The sequence below is a fragment of the Fistularia commersonii genome, chromosome 10 (assembly GCF_037954325.1).
Source record: "Fistularia commersonii isolate RoL2024-O1a breed Wild chromosome 10, RoL_Fcom_v1.0, whole genome shotgun sequence".
NCBI classification, from domain to species: Eukaryota; Metazoa; Chordata; class Actinopteri; order Syngnathiformes; family Fistulariidae; genus Fistularia; species Fistularia commersonii.
Window position 1 is genome coordinate 1,238,270 of NC_141293.1, and position 26,166 is coordinate 1,264,435.

General features: G+C 38.8%; 1 protein-coding gene across 1 annotated transcript in view; it reads right to left on the minus strand.

Annotated features, from left to right (window-relative positions):
• Positions 1–26,166, minus strand: part of LOC147230051 (contactin-associated protein-like 4) — a 164,498-nt gene that overhangs the window by 19,734 nt on the left and 118,598 nt on the right. The window contains exons 17-19 of the mRNA XM_086153174.1: positions 17,289–17,507; positions 7,180–7,419; positions 2,569–2,793 (exon numbers count right to left, since the gene is read on the minus strand). Of these exons, the coding sequence (XP_086009300.1) occupies positions 2,569–2,793; positions 7,180–7,419; positions 17,289–17,507 (684 nt within the window). The remainder of the gene's footprint in view (positions 1–2,568; positions 2,794–7,179; positions 7,420–17,288; positions 17,508–26,166) is intronic.

The window sequence follows — 26,166 nt, forward strand, 5'->3', positions numbered from 1 at the left end:
GGCTCCTTATGATATTATATATTATTATAAAATAATAATATATAATATTATATATTGTTTTAATGATATTATAATATTTATAAAAATATTTATAATAACTGTATAATATTGTATTTTATTTTATACTATATTTGAATACTAACCTTGATAGAAAAAAAAATGGTATCAAGGCATATTTGAAGGTGGAATTATTTCAGAAGTGATCTTATGACATGTAATGAAAACAGCTATTTGGTGAAAGCGTGGACTCCTAAAAAAGATTTTTCCCACTCATTTATGAATAATTTATAAACATTAACAGGTATATTTCAATAAAAAAATGAAATGCAAAATCAAGAAGAATCTATTTTTGAAATTAGCCCAAAATATGTGAAGGAAATGCAGTTGAAAGACAATATTTGCAAGAATTACATTTACGTCATATATAAATTTTATCAAATGGAATTGAGTTCAAGCTACTTTGCATTCACACCATTTTGTTACAACTTTTCAAAAAAAACGCTTGAAATTTTACATAAGCGGAAGATTTTTGGAAAACAGAACCGTTCTTTTTTTTTTTTGTTTGTCTATAATGGGCTCATTTTTTTTTTTCCAGCAATTTCAGGTTTAGGTCGCGGGTTGTGAAAACACCGTTCTGCTAATGCTGCGCATTTGAGTTTTAAATGAAATATTCATGAGCCAATTGACTCCATGAGTTTTCCCCTCAGTCCTGTCAATCATAAAGTCATTGTCCCAAACCACTGCTCAATGTGACCTTTAGGCATCCCGTATTAGTTTAAATTAGTATTTGGATGCTAAAGAAAAGTTTCAGCTCAGGAACTGCTGTTATTTTCATTCCCATCTAAGGATATGTTACGTTTTCTTTCAATTTTTGAAGAGAATCAGCAGCAGCTGATCACAGCTTTTTTTTTGGACATTTTTCCCTTTTTTTTTGTGACAAAGAAAAACTCCGCTACTTCACATCAGGCTGTTTTGGGCATCTGGTAAGGACTCTTAAAATAAAGAGTGGTAAACACCTGAATTCAGGTTAGATGATTTTTTTTTGGGGGCATCGCAAGTTCACGGGAAAATCCATCCTGCAAGGTTTCCGCTAACTCGTTTTGGGATAAACAGAGGCGGGGTAATTAAGGGAGTCTTTTTCAGGATCGGATCTGGGGCGAAGTCTGCAGCAAACTGACGGGCCTGTTGAGCCGCATTTTGTAATAACGGTGCATTTTGTAATAAACGTCCAAAATGTAATAACTTTTTCATTTCATTTTGTAATAAAGCCGCATTTTGTAACAAACTGCCGCATTTTGTAATAAACTGCCCCAACGCATTTTGTAATAAATTTTGCCGCATTATGTAATAAGTTATTACATATTGAGAAGATTATTACAAAATGCACTTGCAACTTTTTTATTCTCTAGGAAATGTAATAACATGGTGCATTATGTAAAAACAATTCTAAAGCATAAGTTTGTTAATTGTATTTTATTTTACTTAAAGGTATTTGTAAAAGCCAGGCCTATTATGAGTATCACTGTATTAGCCTAGTAGCAGCACTTAGCAATTACTATCAGTGCACTATTCAAAGGTTGCATTAACAGAGAATATTCTATAAATTCCATGTTATTACATTTCCTAGAGAATAAAAAAGTTGCAAGTGCATTTTGTAATAATCTTCTCAAAATGTAATAACTTATTACAAAATGCGGCAACATTTATTACAAAATGCGTTGGGGCAGTGTATTACAAAATGCGGCAGTTTATTACAAATTGCGGCTTTATTACAAAGTGAAATGTAAAAGTTATTACATTTTGGACGTTTATAACAAAATGCACTGTTACTACAAAATGCGGCTCAACAGGGTGTGATCTCCTGAAGGGATTAGTTGATATTGCGAGCCGGCGTATCACAATTGGAGACGATTCCAGCAAAGAAAGCAGAGCAAAGGACCGGGTCAATCCTACCAATGTGGCTTGAGAGACGAAAGGTTTGTCCTCTCAGCTTCAGTATTCAAATCTAGAAAGAACCCTTGCCTCTGCCAGCGGCTCGAAAGCGAAACTATCGCTGCTTATTGGTTGTCATTTTAAAACGGTTCTAAAAGTAAGCTTGAGAAAACAACAACAACAACAACAACAGCAAATGTTTGTACTTGTTAAGACCTTAAAACACTTGATAACCTTAACCTTGACACTTTATATTTTATTGTATTTCTTATTCTCCCTCTTTCCTGCTGTTATATGTTTGTTTATTTGTTTGTTTGTTTAGAAGTTTATTAGGACAGTGTACAATTACATTAAGCACAGAGATGTTTGTACCGGATTATAGCTAATTTCCATCTGTAGTCCTGGACAATACAAATATAAAACTGTATTCTAAAAAAACTATTATTGTTATGTTTTGTTTGAAACTCTGGCACAACAATTTCCTTTGGGATAAATAAAGTTGTTCTTATCTTATCTTATCTTATCTTATCTTAAAGGAATATTTAAATAAGAGGATGCCAATAAGAAAACAACTATAATTGACTCTTGATAAAGTCAACAAACGTATTAATAAGAAATAAAAATAAAAAGTGTCACCGTGCTTGTTGATGAGCAGAGCGAGGAACCCTCTGTGGTAGGAGGTGACAAAGAGCAGCACAGCTGGACTCTGGTTGGTCCTGAAGCTCAGGGAAACGTTCTCTCCTCTCAGGGTGGCGTCGGAGTAGATGGAGGACGGCATCACGCTGGCGTTCCTGCTCGGGTCGTTGGGTTCCTGAACGGTGAAGCTGACCGACGTTCCCGGCTTGAAGCTGGCAGACACCTCTAGAAGCAGGACAGTTTGGAAAACAAACCGCACATAAGCCGTTGGGTTTTCAAGGTATGCTGAGCAGCATCAAGCAACCACATCGGTTGCGGCAGGACTGACGTTCTGCTCGGAAGGTTGGACGGTACGAAGGTTGTTACAACTCCACTTCTGCCTTTGTGACCTTGTTAAAGATGCACAGCTCCTGCAGGACTGAGTGACCTTTTGAGGCACTTCTGGTAAACATCGTTCTACCCCTTAGAAGGTTCCCTCCCTGGTTTGCTGCCGGTGGTTTTAAAAACTTGGGTTAACCATCATCAGATCAGGGGTTTGTTGAGCCGCATTTTGTGATAACGGTGCATTTTGTAATAAACGTCCAAAATGTAATAATTTTTTCATTTCATTTTGTAATAAAGCCGCATTTTGTAATAAACTGCCGCATTTTGTAATAAACTGCCCCGACGCATTTTGTAATAAATTTTGCCGCATTGTGTAATAAGTTATTACATTTTGAGAAGATTATTACAAAATGCACTTGCAACTTTTTTATTCTCTAGGAAATGTAATAACATGGAATTTATAGAATATTCTCTGTTAATGCAACCTTTGAATAGTGTAATGATAGTAATTGCTAAGTACTGCTACTAGGCTAATACAGTGATACTAATAATAGGCCTGGCTTTTACAAATACTTTAAAGTAAAATAAAATACAATTAACAAACTTATGCTTTAGAATTGTTATTACATAATGCACCATGTTATTACATTTCCTAGAAAATAACAAAGTTGCAAGTGCATTTTGTAATAATCTTCTCAATATGTAATAACTTATTACGTAATGCATTGGGGCAGTTTATTACAAAACGCGGCAGTTTGTTACAAAATGCGGCTTTATCACAAAATGAAATGAAAAAGTTATTACATTTTGGACGTTTATTACAAAATACACTGTTTTTACAAAATGCGGCTCGACAGGGTTCCCGGATCATTAGGTACAGGTCCGCTAGGTAAATCTTGGTACAAATGATAGATTTTTTAATTCCACCTTCTGGATCTAATTTTGAAAAACAACGGTTTCTGCCTTTTCACACATCGGCTAACGCAGGCTAGCCGTTGGAAAAAAAGGAGGCGGAAACAAAAGTCGCTAAAGAGCTTTTTTGGAAGGAAATGAGCAAAAGATAAGATCAACAAAAAAAAAAGGTGTGTTGAAACGAAAATGTGAAGATTCCAACCTAAGTTTTTGGTTCATCGCAGCAGGTGATACACAAGCTCCGCCCACTATGCATTATTAGCGGTGAACGGCTAGCAGATTAAATAATGGGAACTGACAAAAGTTTTTATTATTTGAACCCCTGCACATCTAACCGGTCCACGAAAACAGACATTTTTTGCATAAATTGTATTCATGAAAATAAATTTTCATGCATAAAACTGGTCTCGGGTACAAAAAAGTTTGGGGACTGCTGATCTACATTTTAGATTTCCATGAATCTTTTGAAATTAGAATTCTTTAATGGTGTTGAAAGTTGAATATTGAATTCTTTATTTCGTTTAATGCATCTATGCAGCAATGGCTTCCAAATAAGACTTTAGTTTTAAGGTATATTTTTTCTAATTTTGAGGTAAAATGTAGAGCGACACACCAAAGAAGGACAATTGTGTTTTTCCAAAGTCCTCTTTTTAATGCAACAAATTAGAGGTTAGTTAAACTGTTAGGTAAAAGGAACTGAATAATCACCCACCAGATCCCCCTTCAAAGTTAAATCACAGCAAATAAAAAAGTACTAACTCAGTTGAAGATCCTGGATATCTCATGGAAAGTATGAGTGGTTGTATTACATGTAAAGATGACAGTTGTCTGAATATCAACAGACCTCTGCAAGCATACAAGTACCGTAATTTCCTGACGATAAGCCGCGACTTTTTCCACGTAAACAACGATGCGGCTAATACATGGACTTTTTGGGTGAGGGACGCTAACGAGCTTCACGCCGCTAAAACGTTTATCCTCGTCACATCGGACCGATGAAACGACCGGGAAATTCTTAGTCCGTTCAACTCCGACACCGAAGAAGACGACTTTGACGGTTTTAGCGCGCAGGAGGAAGCCCGAGATAGCGATCTGCTAGCTGGTGCGGCTTATATTGAGGTGCGCTTTATAGTCCAGAAATTACGGTACATGTGACACATTGTTAATATATTCATATTTCCAATCAGTGGCTCCAAGAGTTTGCATTTTCTTAGTGCTTTATGACAAATTGTTTATCCTGTTTACGATAGGGCCTGGAGCAATACCGGACAAAATTGTTTGTCTGTGGATCTAATGAGCCATCTGGAAAATAATTGCTATAGTTCTGCCACATGATTTCAGTTTCATATGTATATGGAGACAGCATGAGCTGAGCTCCCTGGGATTGTCTGATTAGCCCCCTGTTCCCTGACCTGGAAGGAATCATCATTGTTCCTCCTGGATTCAAGGCTTCAACAATGGACCTGAGTTTCCCCATTGGCTCCCCTGGTGTAAACCATCTAAGAGGGGAAAAGCGGTGCATCTTCTTTGTGGTTCATAAAGCCACTCCAGTCTTGCCGCTTTCTCTGACCCTTAACGTGACCGTGAAGAAATTAAAATAAGGAAGCACCTCAGACAAAGCTCAACTCCACTGACAGACAACCTCAGTGACCTTCACAAGGGGAAGGTCCTCACTTCTCCTGAATGAAGTGGTGATCAATTGTAGCCTCTGCTACTCCGACAACGACTGCACAGCTCCTGATAAGAGTGCAGAGCCGATCGGTGATGTTTGGTTCTCAATGCACAACCTTCAGCTTGAACACGCTATTTTAGATGATGCAAGCAGTTTTGGACAGTTACTCCCCATACAGGTATATTTTCCATCGTCTGTGACGTACCCTGGCAGAGCTTTAGGGGCATCAAGTGGAGGGTACCTCAGGGTACCTTCCAGTGATGCCAAAAAGGGACTAGACAGAAGGTGGATTTTTCAGCTCATATCCAAAAACAAACAGCATAGATCTCTTTCCCTCTCACATAAATGCAACAAAGCAACTGTTTCCTTTCGGGAAAACTCCAACACACTGATTCTCAGCCGGGGACTTTTGAGCCTCTCCACACGAGCCTCATGCCTTTCCCTCTGAAGGGTGAGGGACAAAAAGAGAGCCCAACCCCTTTACGGGAGCTTGGCTACAGAGCCGATGCTGTGCATGGAGGAGAATCCAACTATATTTAGCTGGTAATACTCCACTCTTTTAGGAGTTAAGGCTTGGCCAGAATAAAAGGAAAGGTGTACAAGACAGTGGTGAGACCAGCGATGATGTTTGGACTAGAAACTGTTCCAATGAACAAAAGACAGCAGGCAGAACTAGAGGTTGCAGAGATGAAGATGTTGAGGTTCTCTTTGGGAGTGACCAGGATGGAGAGGATCAGGAATGAGTCTATCACAGGAACAGCACATGTTAGATGTTTTGGAGAGAAGGTCAGAGAAGCCAGACTGAGATGGTTGGGTCATGGACAGAGGAGGGATAGAGAAGATATTGGTAGCAAATACGGGAATTGGAGCTGCCAGGCAAGAGGTCTGGAGGAAGACCAAAGAGAAGATTTATGGACGCAGTGAGAGAGGATATGAAGGTAGTCAGTGTGAGAGAGGAAGATACAGAGAATAGGGTTAGATGGAGGAGGTTGATTCGCTGTGGAAACCCCTGAAGGGAAAAGCCCAAAGGGAAATCAGAATTTGTCATAGGGGTGCAGGACATGTATGACTGAGACAAAGTGTTGACTGAGATGATTTGGATGTGAGCGCTCCTCTGTTCATGTCCAAACCATGGTGAGGATCTGGGTAGAAGGTTGCTGAAGATGGAGCTGCCAGGCAAGAGGTCTGGAGGAAGACCAAAGAGAAGATTTATGGACGTAGTGAGAGAGGATATGAAGGTAGTTGGTGTAAGAGAGGAGGATACAGAGAATAGGGTTAGATGGAGAAAGTTGACTCGCTGTGGTGACACCTGACGGGAAAAGTCAAAAGAAGAAGAAGACGACGACGACTGGGTCCTAAGGTGCTCACCAGCAACCTACCCCCTTTTCTCCAGTAGACTGACCAAGTTTCCCTATTCCTGGCACGTAACTTTGTTGCCTCTTTGTATCATCGGGCACTTTTTAAATCTTTCTTTGTTCCAAAGGACCCTTCCAAAGAACAGATTTGGCTTGGTATACCCCAAAACTACACAGTTCCAAACACCAAACTTCTTCGCAATGACAAGGTTGGAGTCATTGTCTTAACTGTTTAGTGCTCTTATTGACTGATGACACTGTATTATCTGCAGAGAGTGGGTGGATAATTGACCGCCAAGTTCCCTGCACCCTGGAAAAATATTATGAAAAAAGGGGAACCTGTTGCACCTGAGTGGCAGAAGACTCCAGCGTGGGCTGACAGGCCACAGTCGCAGTGGAAGCCGCTATCTTTCTCCACGCAGTGGCCTCGGTTCTTGCACAGGGAGCCGTAGCTGCTGCAGTGACCCGGACACCCGGGCTGGACGCCGGGCGTGATCTTGGCCCTCTCCTCCAGGTCAAGAGTCACTCCATTCAACTGCAGGGATCGAATGCAACCTTGGAAGCCCTTCTGTCTGGAAGCTGTGCCTCCTGGTGACATAAAGAATTGCATCAAAATATTGAGAAATGTTCCCACAAGGAAGAAGTTGAACACGACACAACAATCAGCAAAGGTCGGTTAGAAGCCGAAAACAAAGAAAAGCCAATTTCAAAGTTTGTTTCTTATTTTACCCTTCCTCTTCAATTCTATTTTATCCCAAATATAATGTCAGACAGCATTGCGTTCCTCTCTTCCATGCATGCTCGTGAGCCGCAGGGTGAAAAGTTGGAAATCTGTTTCTAATTTCATTCTTAGTTTTAGGTATTTTCTGTAAAAGTGTCCCTTATTTTCAGCAGCAGGTTAGTCAAGCGCGAGTGAGAAACCTAATGTGACCCTTTAAGTTATGGAGATCTAAAATGTAATTGACTTGATACTGTAAAAAAATCAAATCACTCCATGTCATCGAATTGCAATCCGTTTGCGCGTAACAATATTACGACCAAAACTCCCATAAAACGCTACACGCTGTCTTTGTTACAGGGCTTTTTCCTATTTCCTTTCGTGTTGAAGCATCTCAACACTTGCTTTATTTCCATTTCTTTTCATGTCTTCCGCCGTTATCTGTTCCAAATTCACACGGCGCCTCCGCTGTCCTCGACAGCTGGAAACTGTCAACACTTTTCTTCAAGTCACACAATGAGAGAGCAAAAGAAATGGGACGATGGCGGTGGAAAACTGTTCTTTCTGACGCTGAACTTTTATCAGATGTCAGGAAACACAATGCTCGCTGCTCCTGGATGTCGAGCCGAAGCCACGGTTGTTTGATGTACAACATTGTACTTCTTGTCACTGCGTTACACGGACATTATTGTCTGCAAAGCTCAACCGCGACAACCGGACCTTTTTTCCGACGATCGCGGCAACAACACTGGGAACCCTTCCGCTCTTCGGATGCAAAAGTTTAAAGCTGACAAACTTTGAATAGTTTAGCAGCAGCAGCTTTTCCTGACCATAAATCAAAGTGCTTTGTTAAAAGTCTCCTCCAGGCCTTGCCTCTCCGGACTGGTAGAAATTAATGAACCAGTGGGAAAACACAAGAACATTTCCTTCTACATGACACAAAGGAGAATAATTTACTTTCAAAGGTCTGCTGGAAACTGGTCTCCCAATTACCGAGGATAAATGAATGACAATTATTGACAATCCTCTCATCTGGTGTCTCATTTTAATTTGTTTTGTAAATGCAGCGAATGGTTATCTAATAATGTGAATGTACCGCGTAACATGGATTCCGATTTTTATTTGATTTTTCTGAGGATAAAACGATGAAATGAAATTGAATTTTTAAATGAAAAAAAACACATGGAATTAAAATGTAGAAATAAGTGTAAGAACCGGATGCAACCATTTCAGTCAACTTGCGTTGAAAGTGTTGTTTCTCTGCACCAGCAGAAATAGCTATATTACCACTAGTGATGCAACTAACTTAGTTATTCACTAAAATTAAACTTAAACTGGGAAAACTCTACAGTGACGTGATGTTTATTGGCGTTAGCTGAAAGTGGCAGGTTCTTATGGAATCAATATTTCACATCTGGCTTTTGCTAATCAATTTTTGCCATGTTTTCTTTTCCCCCCGTTATTAGGATTATTTTTAATTTTCTCTTTATTTTTCTTTTCCCCCATTATTAGGATTATTTTTAATTTTATCTTTATTTTTCTTTTCCCCCATTATTAGGATTATTTTTAATTTTATCTTTGTATTTCTTTTCCCCCACTATTAGGATTATTTTTAATTTTCTCTTTGTATTTCTTTTCCCCCATTATTAGGATTATTTTTAATTTTATCTTTATATTTCGTTTCCCCCATTATTAGGATTACTTTTAATTGTCTCTTTATATTTCTTTCCTCCCATTATTAGAATTTTTTTTAATTTTCTCTTTATATTTCTTTTCCCCCATTATTAGGATTATTTTTAATTTTCTCTTTATATTTCGTCTCAGTCCCACTGTGACTTGATATCTTTATAGAATATATAACAATGTTTTGGTGTGAGGGGTGAAACATGGACTCCCCTGCAGTCACACACACCTCTGCTCACCATTCCTGTCACCCAATGATCTAACATCGATATTTCCAGGGAAACGTGAAGCTCAGATCAAAGAAATCGCCATAATCCACATGCAGGAGCAAAGCTTTTTTTTTTTTTTCTCTGCACACCAAGGATGCGGAGAGTGCGTGCACAGTCATTAGCCGTCCAAGAAACACAAATAAAAACAGATTTACTGAGCAACCACCGGAAGATAAAATTGTATAAACCTTCACAAAGGAAGTGATTTCTGCATTCGTTGCATTCTAACCGCCTATTTGCCGGACTCTTTTTTTTTTTTTTACGTCGTCGAAAGAATCGAATGATAAGCAATGTCGCGGATTATAAATCAATGGCGGGCGAGGAAATGCCTTATTAAAACAGCAGAATTAACAGCCTTATAAAGCAAAAGAAGGATTAGAACTCACAAATAGAGCACGCATTGAAATATGAAGCGCAAACCAACACGGCGGCTTATAATTCAGTTTGCTTTTACTCCACAAGGATGTAAATACATTGTATATGATGACATTGTGTGAATTAAAACAAGCCCCCTCCTTGTGAATCTAAATAGCGGTGGATTTCGTCTACGGGGAGGCAACGCGAGCTCATGAATAGGCAGTGAAGGAATGTATGTGTGCGTGGAATTAATCAGTCCGAGCAGCGACACATAAAGCATCAAATATTCAAATGAGACGAGTTCCCATCTAGTCAAAGTGCTTTTTTATGCCTCTGCCAACACGGGCCAGACGGCATTAAGTTTCCCGGCTGTCAGTCACGCTCTCCTGTGTGGCGGGTGATTGTAACTAAACTTCATATAAATGTTATAAAAGTATTTCCTGTCCTCATAGTTGAGATAATGGACAAAAATACAGTTTCTCTACTTTATCTTTGGAGAGAAGAAACGCTTAAAGCTTTGGCGGGAAACTTCACATATTTCTTCGCCGGAAGTCAAATCTGAAGCTCAAAGTAATGCAAATATTTCCGACGAATGTGCAAATTCAGAAAAGGGGAATACTTAACATTTGGACAGTTAAAAGTAAACTGAAATGTTCTTCAAAACTTCGTTTCTGCCGTTTCCTTCATAATCTTCAGTGTGGTTTTATATCAAGAAAGATCGAGATTAACTGTCTCAAACTAGAATGCTTTCTAATGAGGTGATTTTCCACTACAAACTAAAAATAAGAACTGGAAGGAGAGAATTTCAGGCAAAAAAAAAAGAGAGAAGAACTTTAAATGGTTGAAATCTTTTGTCCGGCAGATGGATGTTTTAAAGGTAACAGTGTTGTGAGTTTGGTGTCAGATTCATGTCAGACAACATTTCAATTGATGGGAATGATTAAGATGAGGGCTGGCAGTAAAAGAAATATAAAAGTAGTACAAAAAAAAAAAAAATACACCTCTGGTGTGGTGCATTAGAATCACCTGTCCTGTTTCTTTTTTTTTTTTTTTTTTAAATGAGAGTCACGGTACCATTTTTTAAAAGCGGTATTCCTTTCCAGTACCTTTCAGTCGGGATCCCTGCTTATGATTATTTTTGGAAAATTAAAATGTTATATTTTTCTATCTAAATGATTCAACATTTTTGTATTTTCTGGTATTATTAACAAATTAATTATTCAAGGAATTTTAGTTGCTTATTTCAGGGGGGACAAACTTAAATACAAGGGGGCCAAAAGTCAAAACAGGGACAAAGTCACGGGCCAATAATGATATTTCTTGAAAAAAAATCTTCCTCCATGTATAACAATGAACCCAAACAAGTTTTGCTTAAAAACAAAATATGGAACAAGCATAGTTTAATACTACACAGTATATAACTTAATATTGCACACATGCAAAATCCTGTTTCCAGCCTAAATAGCAGGGTGCTAGTATTAGCATAAGGTTGCTATGACGACGGTACACAGAGGAGAGGCTGTTTATGGGTCCTGTTGTGATTTTCATGCCAAAACACCAGCAGAAAATTCTGGGATTTGCAGAATTAGCGATACGAGCACGGCCGGCCAGCTCTAATAGTCGTTTGCTACGGCTTTTCGGGCCAAATAGAATTACAAGGCGGGACGAATTTGGCCCGCGGGCCAGAGTTTGACGCCTAAGGCTTATTTGATGTCATCATCTTGCATTTGTCACTTTCAGAGCCACTCCTCTGCACAAATAGAGACCGGCTGTTCAAATGTATTATTCATGCAATTCATTTCCTTCCTAATCTTTATGTTGTGCTGTTGTTACCACACAATGTATTGTTTTACTAGATTTAATTATGTGTTTCTGAATGTGTTTTGAAATCATTGAACTTATTAGATTTCAGTAAACCGCCTCACAATCCCTTCTTTGAAAACATGTTGAAAGGGAACCTTTCAGCACTTCAATGATTTCGCACATCGACAACGTGGCGATGAATAAAATGGAAGTTGCATGATCTTTTCTGTGTCTGGAGGGAGTTTCGTCAAATGACATCACCCTGTTATCTTATCTCGGGTCTGACGGCTGCAGAAAAAAGTAGAGGTTGCATGATGAAGCGTGTGATTTTGAAAGACGCGAAGAATGAAAATAGCCGATATATCGCCTTTTTTTTTTTTATATGCCGCTCTAGACGTGCGGCAGAACAGTCATGTTTGCACTACAAATAACCGCTACTAAACCATTTTTTACATGAATACCGGGCACATTTTCATTCCACAGATCAACCCTCCACACATACTCCTGTGTACTGCTGATAATTCAGGTAAACATATTTGGGTTGCATGGATGCCGGTGACCTGCTGGCTGTTTTTAGCATTTCTGCTATTGTCAACAATCTGTGCCCAGCTAGTTAATATTCACCTGGATTCCCTGTCGCCGCTGCTACGGCCCACCAATCTCATCAATGTCTGATTCTTAATTTCAACTGTGATATCAAGTGTGTGGTGTTTGGAAAATAATGGAATCTGATGATAAATTGGGATGTTTATTCTCTGTCCTCACAGATAGATGAACATTAAATGAATCTGAGATGCAGGACAGATTGATTTGCTTAGAGATTTAAAAATGATAAAGACTGACAGGTGAAGTAGGAGCCGTTCCAGGTTCAAGTATAAGGGGAAAATATAGCAAACCTCTAAAAAAATAAAATAAATAAGTTGTGTACCTGTGCACATACTTTCATACTTAACATTTGGACGGTTAAAAGTAAACTGAAATGTTCTTCAAAACTTTGTTTCTGCCATTTCCTTCATAATCTTCAGTGTGGTTTTATATCAAGAAAGATCGAGATTAACTGTCTCAAACTAGAATAAATAAGTTGTGTACCTGTGCACATACTTTCATACACACAAAACATCATCATTATTATTATTATTATTTTTACTAGTAGTAGTAGAAGTAGTAGTATTAGCATGATGATGATGATGATTATTATTATTATTATTATTATTATTCACATTTTCCATTCCAATATTATTATTATTATTATTATTATTATTACTAGAAGTAGTAGTATTAGTATGATTATTGTTATCATTATTATTATTATTATTCACATTTTCCATTCCAATAATAAGTCATTTCAAGTATAAGGTTCAACTATAAGGGGAAAATATAGCAAACCTCTAAAAAAATAAAATAAATCAGTTGTGTACCTGTGCACATACTTTCATGCATACAAAACATTATCATCATTATTGTTATTATTATTACTATTATTGTTATTATCACTAGTAGTAGTAGAAGTATTATTAGTAGTATTAGTATGATTATTATTATCATTATTATTACTATTATTATTATTATTATTATTCACATTTTCCATTCCAATAATAAGTCATTTCAAGTATAAGGTTCAAGTATAAAGGAAAAATATAGCAAACCTCTAAAAAAATAAAACAGTTGTATACCTGTGTACATACTTTCATACATACAAAACAGTATTATTATTATTGTTATTATTATTATTATTATCATTATTACTAGTAGTAGTAGTAGGATTATTATTATCATTATTATTATTATTGTTATTCACATTTTCCATTCCAATAATAAGTCATTTCATGTGTATATTTATTGTCATATCAATTTTTATCCCATTGCAGTATATTATAATTTGACATATATATATGTATGCTTTTGATGAATGTTTTGTTTGATGTATTTTTTTCCCCAGCTTATGATTTCATGATACTTAACTTTGAGGTCTTGTTATCCTATATTGGGATGTTTTTGTGCAAAAAAACAAACAAAAAAAAATGATGGAATGAGTTTGCAGCAGACCTTGAAATAGATAAGTTCAAAATGCAAAACATGGGCACTATAAATTGCTGCTGTTTTTCTCTTTTTCTTTATCTGTGTTTCCCATTTAACGTGACATCCAACTGAATTCTCCATCAAGAGGAAAAGTCTCTCGTATGCAAATCATATACTTTGGAAAAAAAAAATTAAACCGTTATTTTCCCTTCGGCTGCTCCCTTCAAGCGTCGCCACAGCGAATCATCTGCCTCATAATTCGACATAAATTCCTTTATGCACAGAAAGGCTTTGTGAGGTCAAAAACCTGTTAACTGGGTGCTTCACATGTAAGTCACTATATCAGATCAAACCAGTTTGTCCCGAGCTTTGATTCCTGTTTATCAGATCTGATTCTGCGGATGAAAGACTGAAAGTCTAAGCCCTGAAAAATAAATGTGCAGACTCAGGACTTCTTTGAATCCAATGCAGCAGGAGTTTGCCAATAGCAGATTAGCATCTGGAAGAATGAGTGGCGGTTGTGGTGGGGGAAGGACACACAACCTCCGACTGATCTTGAGATTTTTATTTTTTTGTTTCTTTGTTGGACGGAGCGCAGAATCCCCGGATTCATCAGTGCCATTTCATCATCATCGTCATTTTGTCTGTTTCAAATGCCTAAAAAGGCCAAACACGCAACAGTTCAAACTACTTTCACCAATACATTGTGTTCACCAAAGTGATGAATAGGATCTAAGAAGAGATGAAGTAAATTTAAAAAAAAAAGAAAGAAAGAAAAGGAAGAAAGCAAGCAACATTTGCCAAATTTCTGTAAATTCATATTTGGTTCAGATTAAAATTGTATAAACGTCTGCAGGGTTACTTGAAAAACAACATTTCACATGTGAATGGGGACCAATCAGATTCTTGCTGAGGTCGCTATTGACCGTGTTGACTTGAATTGAGGTTTTTCTTCCTTTGTTTTGTAAGAATTTTTGTCGGATAAATAAAGGAATGAAAACACTTTTTTAAACACAAAACTCAGCAACAGTGTAAATGTCAATGGTGGTAAATGAAAGAGGTGGATTGATGCAAACTTTTCTCTTTTAAAGGCAAAAAAAAACACATGTTATGCTGCTTCAACTTGCATTTCCAAAGTGTTTTTTTGTTGGTCGGATGTTGGCGGAAACACGGTCGGTGTCTGATGTGAACTGCAGTGGGAGGCAGTTTGTTTCACCACATGGAGAAACATTATCGCTGAAAGTTTAAAGTTGTGAAATATAACTGCATACATCAGCAAGAAGTTCCCTGGCAGAAAAGCTGAGCTAGTAGTTCCCTAAAGAACAATGAGGATACTGAGGATACTATATATGAGGTAGATATCCACTAAATTAGTGAGGGAGATAGAGACAAAGACAGTGAAAGGGTTGGTTAAAGCCACTGAGACGGAGGGTATTGCCTTGTATCAAGAGTGCCCAATATGTCGCTCAAAAATCGGTAGATAGCAAAAGGCAACTGCGTGCCAATAAAAAAACAATTTTCTTTTGTTTTTTTCTTCAATTTTGCTCCATGGTCTACCCTCCCTATGGCATTTGCCACTTGACTGACCTACAAGACAACCGCTATGAGGTTAACGAGTGAGCTACTGTGAAACTCCAGCGAAGCAACCTAGCAGGCCGTCCAATTTATATCTATTATAGGAAGGGTAGCTGTAAAATATGAGGTGGACCACTTGGTGTGGAAAGGAGGAGCGACAGGTACGCTACGTAAGCCTTTTCACATGGAGTTAAGTAGGTCACTGCAACCGATGGTCATTTGGAAACCTTCTCAAGGCTGGTGACTGGTAACCCTAGCTGACTCCAATCAGTAAAAGTCATCCAAGTAAAGCACGGACCCGTGATGGGCGGCGTGACAAAGGGAGGTACGGCGATCGTCCACGGAAGCTAACGTTCCTGGTTGGATTCCCGAGTCCTTCTTGTGTGTGGAGGTGTTGCTAAGCAAGACACTGAATCCCTCACGGCTCCCCTGGTGCCGCTAGATGGCTGCCAACTGCTCATGGTTCATCCATGATGGGTTAATCGCAGAGAGGAGTTTCCCACAAGGGATTAATAAAGTATAATAAAATTAAAATGTAGTGTGCCAAAGGGGTTCTTGCTGTTATGGAAGGTACAGTAACACTCTAAATGTAAATTATACTTAAAGTACACTATATGGCCAAAAGTACTGGCTCACCTACCTGGTGAACTGATACGAACTGACGTGACGTCCCATTCTTAATCCACACCCTTTGCAGCTAGAACAGCTTCACCTCTTCCAGGAAGGCTGTACACAAAGTTCAGGAGTGACTTTATGGCCGTTTCTGAGCGTTCTTCCAGATTTGTGATGTTGGACAAGAAGGCCTGGCTCTTGGTCTGCTCTGATTCATCCCAAGGTGGTCTATGGGGTTGAGGTTAGGACTCTGTGCAGGAGAGTCCACTTCATCCATGTCTTTCTGGAGCTTGCTGAGGGCACTGGTGCACAGTCATGTCGGAAAAGGAAGGGTCCAGCATGGAACTGTCCAACATGTCTTGGTATGCTGAAGCTTTCAGAGTTCCTTTCACTGGAACTAAGGGGCCAAAAAGAAGCCCACATCATGATCCCCCTCCGCCAAACTTCACACTTGGCTCGACAAGTAGCGTTCTCCTGGCGACCGCCAAACCCAGACTCATCCTTCAGATGAAGAGTCGGGTGTCGGCGTGCTTTATGCCGCTGCATCCCACACTTTGCACTTGACATGCAGCCGCTCGGCAAAGGAGAGCCATTCTATGAAGCTCTCTGCGCACTGTTCTTCAGCTCATCTGAAGGCAACGCGAAGTTTGGAGGTCTGTAGCGATTCCACTGTAGCATCCGCCGACCCTGCTTTCTCACTTTACTTAGTGGCTGAGTTGCCGTCGCTCCCAAAAACTTCCATGTTCTTATAAACACAGTCGACTGTGGAATATTTAGGGGCGACTGGATGTGCTGCACAGGTGGCATCCTATCACAGCTCCATGCTGGAACTCACTGAGTTCCTGAGAGCGATCCATTCTTTCACAAATATTTGTAAAAACAGTCTGCATGTCGAGGTGCTGGATTTGAAACACCAGTGGCCGTGGAAGTGATTGGAACACTTGATTATTTGGATGGGTGAGCCAATACTTTTGGCCATATTGTGAATTTATTGTGGCCGGCGGAACCACAGAAGCGATGAGATCCGTAGGGAGCTTCTTGTAGTTCTGTGTTAGAGAACTCCATTGGTTAATAGCTGTGTAATGTTGTGTTCGATGTGTAACGCTAACCTGCACCCTCAGGCTAACTGTTAGCGCTGAGAAAGAAGACCCCTGGGTTCCCCTGTTCATTGGTTGTTGAATTAAAACCATCTTTTAAAGAGCAAAATCCCGAGGGCAGCTATTCCTGTCTCGGATTGTTACTTTGTAAACCTAGATTCGCCACAAAATATATATATATATACACATATTTGTATATCTTAATGTAGGTGGATCACTTCCTGTTAGTAATTTCAAAAGTAGGTCACAACCCAAAATAATAATTTCCTTAGGCAAACAACTCCACGCTGCTTTCTGAGACCTGAAATTGCATCTTGTCCTCACCTATGAAGAGCTGGCTGTTGAGTTGCAGGTGAAAGTGTCCGTCAGCAGGAGCCTCCTTTACAGCGGCGGGCAGTTCGTCCACATTAAGAGTCGCCTCCTTCAAATTTCTTTCAGCTCGGACTCGATGCCACCGGTTGTCGTTCAGCGGGATCTCGGATTCCACCCGAACCTCCAGTGGACCATTACCAACATCGAAGGCGAAAACTACCTGAGTGGACGCTGAAGGGGGGGAAACAGACAGGAAGGATTTGAATTATGGAAACAACGGCAAAAAGAACGATGGGCATCTCATACATAAAACGGTAAAATTAATGTCGAGCTCGTGCAAAGCGATGAGTAACAGCGAGGTGAGATCATGAATCTTAAAAATGACGCACCTCCGACTGGGACAAAACAGTCAATAGGTCATGTTTATAGTCGTACCGAGGCAAGCATTCATTGACCGGTTGAAACAACGAACCCTAATCAAACACAATTTAATATTCAAACACAATCTATAGGGTTTATATATATATCACAGTTCACCTTGTGTCCTATTGATGAACATCAGCTAATTGTCTCCTATGCTGGTGTTATTGTACTTTTTGATGAACCACGTATTACTGGTTGCGTATCTAAGAGCCCTCAGGGTGTTTTTGGCCTTTTTCCCTCACAAAAAAATCTCTTCTGTGACCCAAAGCACGCAGAACATCTGGACCTGAACGCGTCCCGGGTCCAGATATTCTTTCCTATCTACTGGCTAAAAGGTTCTGCGGAGTCTAACATACACTTGATGATCTCTTCGGCCCGTTGGGTCGACCGTATCGCTGTAGCGTCGACATTCATGTCACTTCTGAGCTCCGACGCAGGTATTTTACAATAAACTAACGGGCCTTTCTATTGGGTTGAGGTCCTTCAAAGACTTTTGTAGACATTTGCTGTATTAAGTTGCTGAATCTGTTTTAAGGAAGTGTTGTTCCTTTAGTTATCACTCACTGTCAGTTGAGAAGATGACTGTTGCAGTCATGGCGGCACCGTGATGTTAATGGTTAATATTCAAATGAGCACTCAGGACCACTTGAATAGTTAAACATTAAACTAACTAAAGATAAAGATCGAATAATTTGTTTCTGTTCTCAGTCACCCAGGTCATGATAAATCATGGTCAAATGTTACCATGGCAACTGGAGTTAGCGGAAAAAAATAAAAATAAAATAAATAAATTATATATATATGTATGCGTGTACGTGTACGTATATGTGTGTATATATTTGTGTATATATATATTATATGTGTATATATATGAAAATAAAGGGAACACTTGGAGTAACATTTTGTTGTTTAAGCCTTCCATTTCTGTTTTGCACGCTGGAAAAAAATATAAATTTATATCAATACATAAACATACAAAAATAATATATATATATATAAACAAACACACATATATATACATATATACACGTACATATATATGTTGATTTTCAAAATGTGTGCGTGTATATACACACACACACGTATATTTGTATATGTATATATGCACACATATACCTGTGTATATATAATGTATGTGTACATATATGTATATATACACATGTAGACGTACACACACACACACACACACACACACACACACACACACACACACACATATATATATATATATATGTTGATTTTAAAAATTACACTTTGCAGATAAACAACTACATTCTGACATTCTAACACATTTTTAACAACAGTGTTCAGAAAGATACTATAATGGAAGCGGCAGCAGAGCCACAACACCGGGCTTTTTGAGGTTTATTCCAATATTTCCCAACATCCTGGCAAATAGATAAGGTGAGTTTATGTATCCTGTCGACAAACTCACGAGTCCCTGAGTTCGTGTTGTTATTTCAATAACCGTCACTGAATATGAATGCAGAGTTTGGCAGCAAAAATTCCTTTGTTTACATTTTTCCAAGCGCTCATTACAACCCGACAAAGTGTGTCAATGAAGACGCATTATTTTAAAGGGTGTTCCATCTCTGCCTGATGGTCTCAAACTTGGTATCTGAAATGATCTGAGGGAGCCTTGACACATTGACTTGTTTTGGTAAAGCCCAGCCAAACGCTCTCAGAAGCACACCACGGAAACCCGATGCGGAACAACTCCTACCGCCGCATCCCTCAGAGCCTGAATAAATCGTCATCGACTGTCAAATGGATTTTCGTCAGACGGCGGTCGGAGAGGTATTTGGCAACTTCACAACACGGAGAACAGAGAATCCAATCACGAATCCGCGCGGAAGAAATCATACATGACGTAAAGCGAATATGTATGGAAAGCAAACCATTCCATGCCTTTCTATCACCCTGTAACCCCTGAAATTATACATTGGATTTGACTGGATTCCACTTCACACCCGTTCCTTGGAGAACTCGTTTTAATCCAAGGCTTTAAACAAGACTGAGTGTCCTGTCCAGAAATTTATAGCAGCCCAGAATGAAAGGCGGTAGCTGGGAAGCAGAAAAGACATCCTGAAGAGGCAGAAATAATCAATTCCAGCAGGAAAAAAACCTCAAAGAAGTGTTAGTCGATTAAACAACCATGCATTTCTGATACTTACAAACATTGGAATTGTACAAACTATATATGAGAACATTAAAACATTTCTCCCTCTTTCTGCCATTTACATACATATATAAACAAAGACACACACACACACACACACACACACACACACATATATACATACATCTGCATAAATATGTTATTTGTATGTTTGTGCATGTGTATATATATATATGTGTGCATATGTACCTGTATACCTATATACATACATACATATATATATACTAATATACATACACATGCATACATACATACATATATACATACATATATACTCTCTCACACACACACACACATATATATATATATACACACAAACACAAACAAACATATAACACAAACAAACATATAACATATATATGTAGATGTATGTTTGTATGTATGTATTTATATATATATGTGTGTGTGTGTGTGTATATATACATACATATACAGGACTGTCTCAGAAAATTAAGATATTGTGATAAAGTTCTTTATCTTTTGTAATGCAATTAAAAAAACAAAAATTACTTTTTCATGATATTCCAATATTTTGAGATAGGATTTTGGAGTTTTCTTAACATGTAAGCCATAATTGGCAATATCAAAATAATAAAAGGCTTGCAATATTTCAGTTGATTTGTAATGAATCCAGAATGTATAACATTTTTGTTTTTGTAATTGCATTACAGAAGATAAAGAACTTTATCACAATATTCTACTTTTCTGAGACAGTCCTGTATATGTTATATGTATGTTTTTGTGTGTGTATATAAATGTATGTACGTGTGCATATATTTATATATACCCATATACATAATACATGTATACATATATACATACATACAGTATATACTCACACACACATATAATGTATATGTAGATGTATATACAGATATGTGTATACGTGTATATATACATACATACATATGTATATTCACACATATATATATATATACACACATATATACATATAAAACGCTCTCAGCTACAGCTATGATCAGTTAATTTGAGTTAGTTGACCTGCTGATCATATAAGTGACAAACAGAGGATGAGGAACCAACACTCGGCAGTCACCGGAGTGGAAAACAAAATCCCGAAACATGGAATTCCTGGAGTGAGAAGCGGCGAAGTACCAGTTCCATATTGCTTTACTCTCCTATGTGCATAGAATTGTATCTAGAACGGAGTTAGACTTCTTCTATTTTGGAGCTATTCCTGGAGGAAGGCATCGGGCAGAAGGCCAGCATAATGAAGGCTTCCTTATTCAAGGAGAGTCGTCTCTGACAGTTATTTACATCTAAGAGCCAAACTGCCCGTTGCAGTGTCAAGCCTCGTCGACGTCGTACGAGTGGTCGTCTCCATGGTTCTACGGGGAGAAGTTCTATCCTCAGATGGGCAACGACAGAGACACAGAGGTGGGGGATTAGAAGGAGCAAAAAAACCTCACGGTGATTTGTTCTTGGAGGTCTTTGCAAGACATGGAAAGGCCACAGCAAACAGTGTTTGGATCCATAGTGGACGTTATAGTTATTTCATTGAATCTGGTCGGTCCTGAAGGTGAATCCAGTCGACACCTTGAGGTCACCTTTGGGTCTGGCAAGAAGAGCTCAGTGTGTTGATGGGAAAACCGGTTTGAACGCCTAAGTTTAGAACCTCAGAAACCAAGCAACGAAAACTGGCTAGCTGGACAGGAAATGAACGAATGAATGAATAATGGCTTGTGACACTTGTGCATCTTCAAAATTTCAGAGTGTCCAATCCTGAAGAAAAATACAAAAAGTTTGAGTACAGATGAGGCCAGGGTTTGGCAGAGGAAAGTTTTGTTTAAGGGGAGAAAAAAAAAAGACTTCAATCAAAGTTTGAAATTTGCTATTACAAGAATATTATTTATTTCTATAAATAAGAGAAAACTTAAAGTTCTCAGGCCAGAGAACTACATCATGATATTAAATCTGTAAAAATGTGTCCTCCATGAAAACTTCCATCATGGCATCTTTTTCGCAACTAGGAATTACAAAATACAATTATGATACATTTTGTACCACAATGATGAGGATCAAAATGATTTTCTCAAGTTTATGTTTATATTTTGGCCTATCATTATGATATAATTGTTTGCATATTCTAATGGTTTACTTCTTTTAAAGGACCTCTTTTGTTAACTCATCTTGGACAATGTCGGAATAGGTTTATGTGTTTACTAGGATCGGACATACGTGTTATCACTGTTGTTGCTGGCGTTTGTTCTGGAATTGTTAAAAATAAGGGAGTAATAAGTCAAATTACACCTGTTCCACTGAAGGCAAGTGAATCCCAGTCTTCTCCTCTTTTGGGTTTTAACCTCCAAGGGTCTCCACAGAGAATCCACCTTCTCCATCTAACCCTATTCTCTTCCTCTCTCACACCAAGTATCTCCATATCTTATCTCACTGCGTCCATCAATCTTCTCTTTGGTCTTCCTTGAGACCTCCTGCCTGGCAGCTCCGTCTTCAGCAAGCTTCTACCCAGATCTTCACCATGGTTTGGTCATGAACAGAGGAGCGCTTACATCCAAATCATCTCAGTCAACACTTTGTCTTAGTCATACATGTCCTGCACCCCTATGACAAATTCTGAGTTCCCTTTGGGCTTTTCCCTTCAGGGGTTTCCACAGCGATTCCACCTTCTCCATCTGTATCATCCAATCACGACGCAGCTCCAATCCCAGCATCTGTCTACCAACAGATTGACTATCCGTCTTCACATCATTCCTGATCTTCTCCATCCTGGTCACTCCCAATGAGAACCTTCGCATCTTCATCTCTGCAACCTCCAGCTCTGCCTCCTGTCTTTTGCTCATTGTAAGTGTTTGTAGACCATCTCACCACCATCTCCTCCACCTTTCCTTTCCTTCTGGCTGATGTTCTTCGATGTCTTTGTACTCCAGACACTTTTCTCCACCCATTCCAACCTGCGTGAACCCGTCACTTCACCTCTTCCTCACTCTCTTCATTGCTCTGGACTGTTGACCCCAAGTACCTATTTTTCTTAACCTGTACTCTGCTCTCGTACAAGGCAAATTCCAGGAATTCTTTCATCCGAATATCGACCGGCTGGGAAAAATCTAACATATTCTGACAATGTTGCAAAGCTACTAAAAATAACCGTCAAGGTGTTTTTCAAGTTCACCTCCAAAAAACACCTGCCGTGTTCATCCCGACACAAGGACAGGATTTGACAAAGTTAAGGTGTCTCCAAACAAACGGTCATCCTTTCGGTTAGAATTGGGGAACATGCATTACTCCGTGAGCACAGAGCCAGATGGAACAATATCCCAGCCTCCTGCAGTAACTCATGATGTGAGACAACAAAGCAGCGGTATTCAGAGCCGAAACAACCACAATGACAATGATTTCCCCTGAGGTGCAGCAGTGTCCCTGTATTAGATTCTCTGTGTCCCTTCAAATCCCATCTCTGGCACAAAAATGCAAAATTTACCACAAAACAAACAAACCCAAGAGGGCTGGATGAGCTTCAAAAGCTAGCCATGGATATAACTTTATACACTGTGAGGAGATTTTAATGTTTATAATCAGGCCGTCAAATAAACTATAAATGCCATGCTTGGATAGTAAGGAACTAAAAAGGTAAAAGCAATAAAAGACTGAATGAAAATAGAATAAAATCAGAGTATGATTAGGTCAATTCAAGGTAAAATATGTCAAACCTCAGGCCCGCGGGCCGAATGCGGCCCGACATCTCATCTTATGTGGCCCGTGAGAACGTTTTAAAAGGTCTGATCGTCTTAAAATAAATAAATCGAACGCGTGCATTGATCATTAACTACATTTCCTGCCATTCATGACGATCGTGTTTCCCGTAAAGTTCAATCGCAGTGAATCCACATCAACGGCAATTTCAACAAGCGGAATTGAGACATAAAAATGATCTCTAAACGTCCAGCAAGAGAGACGTTGATGGGTTGATGGTTTTGAACAAAGTTAAAGTCAAAACTATTGTTTTCCTTTATTCGCTAGGATAGTTTGATCATTGATTGATTTGAGTTCTGTGGGTTTCTTAACCTGACAATATGTTGTAACAGAGGAACCGGTAAACTTTTTCTTTTTTTTTTACATCTATACAAATGGAGAAGTAGTTACATTTATTTAACATTTTATATTGAGTATTTCTTTTCTTTTTTTTTTTTTTTTTAATCACTGCCATTTTAAACAGACCAGCCACTGAGAGCATAGTAGAAGGAATAACACATTCAGTTGATGTTCCAAAATAAAGTTCCCCTCATTATTGCATGTTCACATCTACGAAAATATGCAACGTGTCGTTTTTAGTCTCCCCTTTTTGCTTCTGCTTACACAAACAAGAAAAAAAAAATCTGGTAATTAACCAGTCGACACCCTCCCGACTTAATTTGTTTTAATGCTAAGCTAAGCTAAACACACTTGGCTCGGATTTCACTACAAAAAACACAATATTGACCGTCTAATTTTACCCCCTGGAAATACGTATATATCTTACAAGACCCTGCTCTCATACTTTCTGAAGCTGCGAAACCCCCGAATGATAAAACCGGGAGAGACTTAAAAGGGTTTATATAAAGCAACGGGGGAAGTCTTCATTTCTCTTAGTAGGTAATGTTGTTGATGCTGCTGGTGAAGCACATGCAGCGAGTTAGAAGGGAAGTTATTTTCTTCTACTGAAATCACTTCTCCTGCATGGGAGACTTCATTTGCATGAAAGTGTAAATAACATCCAAATAGTCCTCCTTGACAGCTCATGTTTAGTGGATCAGCTTCTGTCTTTCTGTTTTTTTTTTTTTTTTTTTGCGATCGTGTCCAAACCTATTATCGATGCACAATCAAATATTCGAAATGGGTTAATTGAAATGTTAAGGTATGTTTTATGTCTTGCAATCTGAATAAGGTATATGTTATGTAGATGCTGTGATTTTCCCTCCGGGCTGTGGTGCGCTACATCACTGTTGAACAGAAACCACGTCTCCAAAAAAAAAAATTACTATGTCAGAAGAATACCTTTTTTCCAAAAGCTCACCTAACTTTACTAACAAAATCTTAACCGTACAAATGAAAATCCACCTTAATGCATGTCAGTGGAGGTTCTCAATCAACCAGGCTGTGGTTAGTTCTTGTCAAAATCTGCTACTCTTGGCAACTGGACTTGATTTTCTTCCCTTGACGACGTAGATGTCGGTTTGAAGCCTCTTGGATTAGAGGTGAAAGGTGATGGGGTGATATCAAGTGCAATTGCTACAAAAAGAAAGAAGATTTTGACAAGAAAAGGCCTTCACGCAATAACCGGTCTATTGTTCCAAACCGACTTGTATGCTTTACTTGGTGCAACTCAAGACAAAGCATACAAGTTGGTTACAGGTGCAGAAAATGATGGATTCAAAGACGCTTGATTGGACAATCCGGACTTGATGCGTTTAAGATGCGTTTAACATGAGGGTTAAATTCAAAATAAAACAAGTTTGATGGTTATGTTTCCCGTTTCTGCCTGAACAGTAATGTTTTTAAAGTTTAAGTTCCATCATGGGTGGAGGACACATGTGTGAGTCTAGAGAAAGGAAAGAAAGATTAAAAATAACAGATGCAACAGTGGCGGGGGAACAAAGCAGCAGCTGGCGAAGCAAAATAAAAAAAAAATCCACACAATTTGAAGGAAGATATCTGGGAACATTTTGGCCCCAGAGGCATCGACCGGACAGACCGGCGCTATTTGTAAAACTGCAATGCAAAAAAGAAAATACTTTGGTAACACCAATAATACGAGGACACACATTGGCTAACGTGAGCTAATGTTAGCCTCAGCTAACACCAAAAAGGAAACAAGCGACCAAAACCCACCAAAGACCGAAAAGTCTGGGAGAAAGTTACCATAAAAGTCCGAGAGAGTCCAGAGAAGAACTCTGCTTGCATAGCGAGTGACTTAAAGCCTAAATCATCAAGATTGGCGGGTTTCGCGAGCTGATTAAGACCCTGCGTCGACACTCAACGTATAATCTAATCGTAACCGACCCAACAGTTGACTTGTTAACGGTAATCCAAGGACGACGGTAGTGGACATGTCCACCCCTACATGCTGCACGATTCGGTTGTTTTAGAAGCCATCAACGGAGAGATCGTGCAAACCTTGGCTTAATCAAGCGAGTTGGATACATCGTCGGAAATGCTTTAAAATGTCATCGGTGAGACGGGGAACAAAGAAAAAGTCCGTTCTGAACTTATAAATTAGTCTTGAATTGGTTTCCACGACGCTGTGAAACAGTTTCTGAACTGAATATGCAT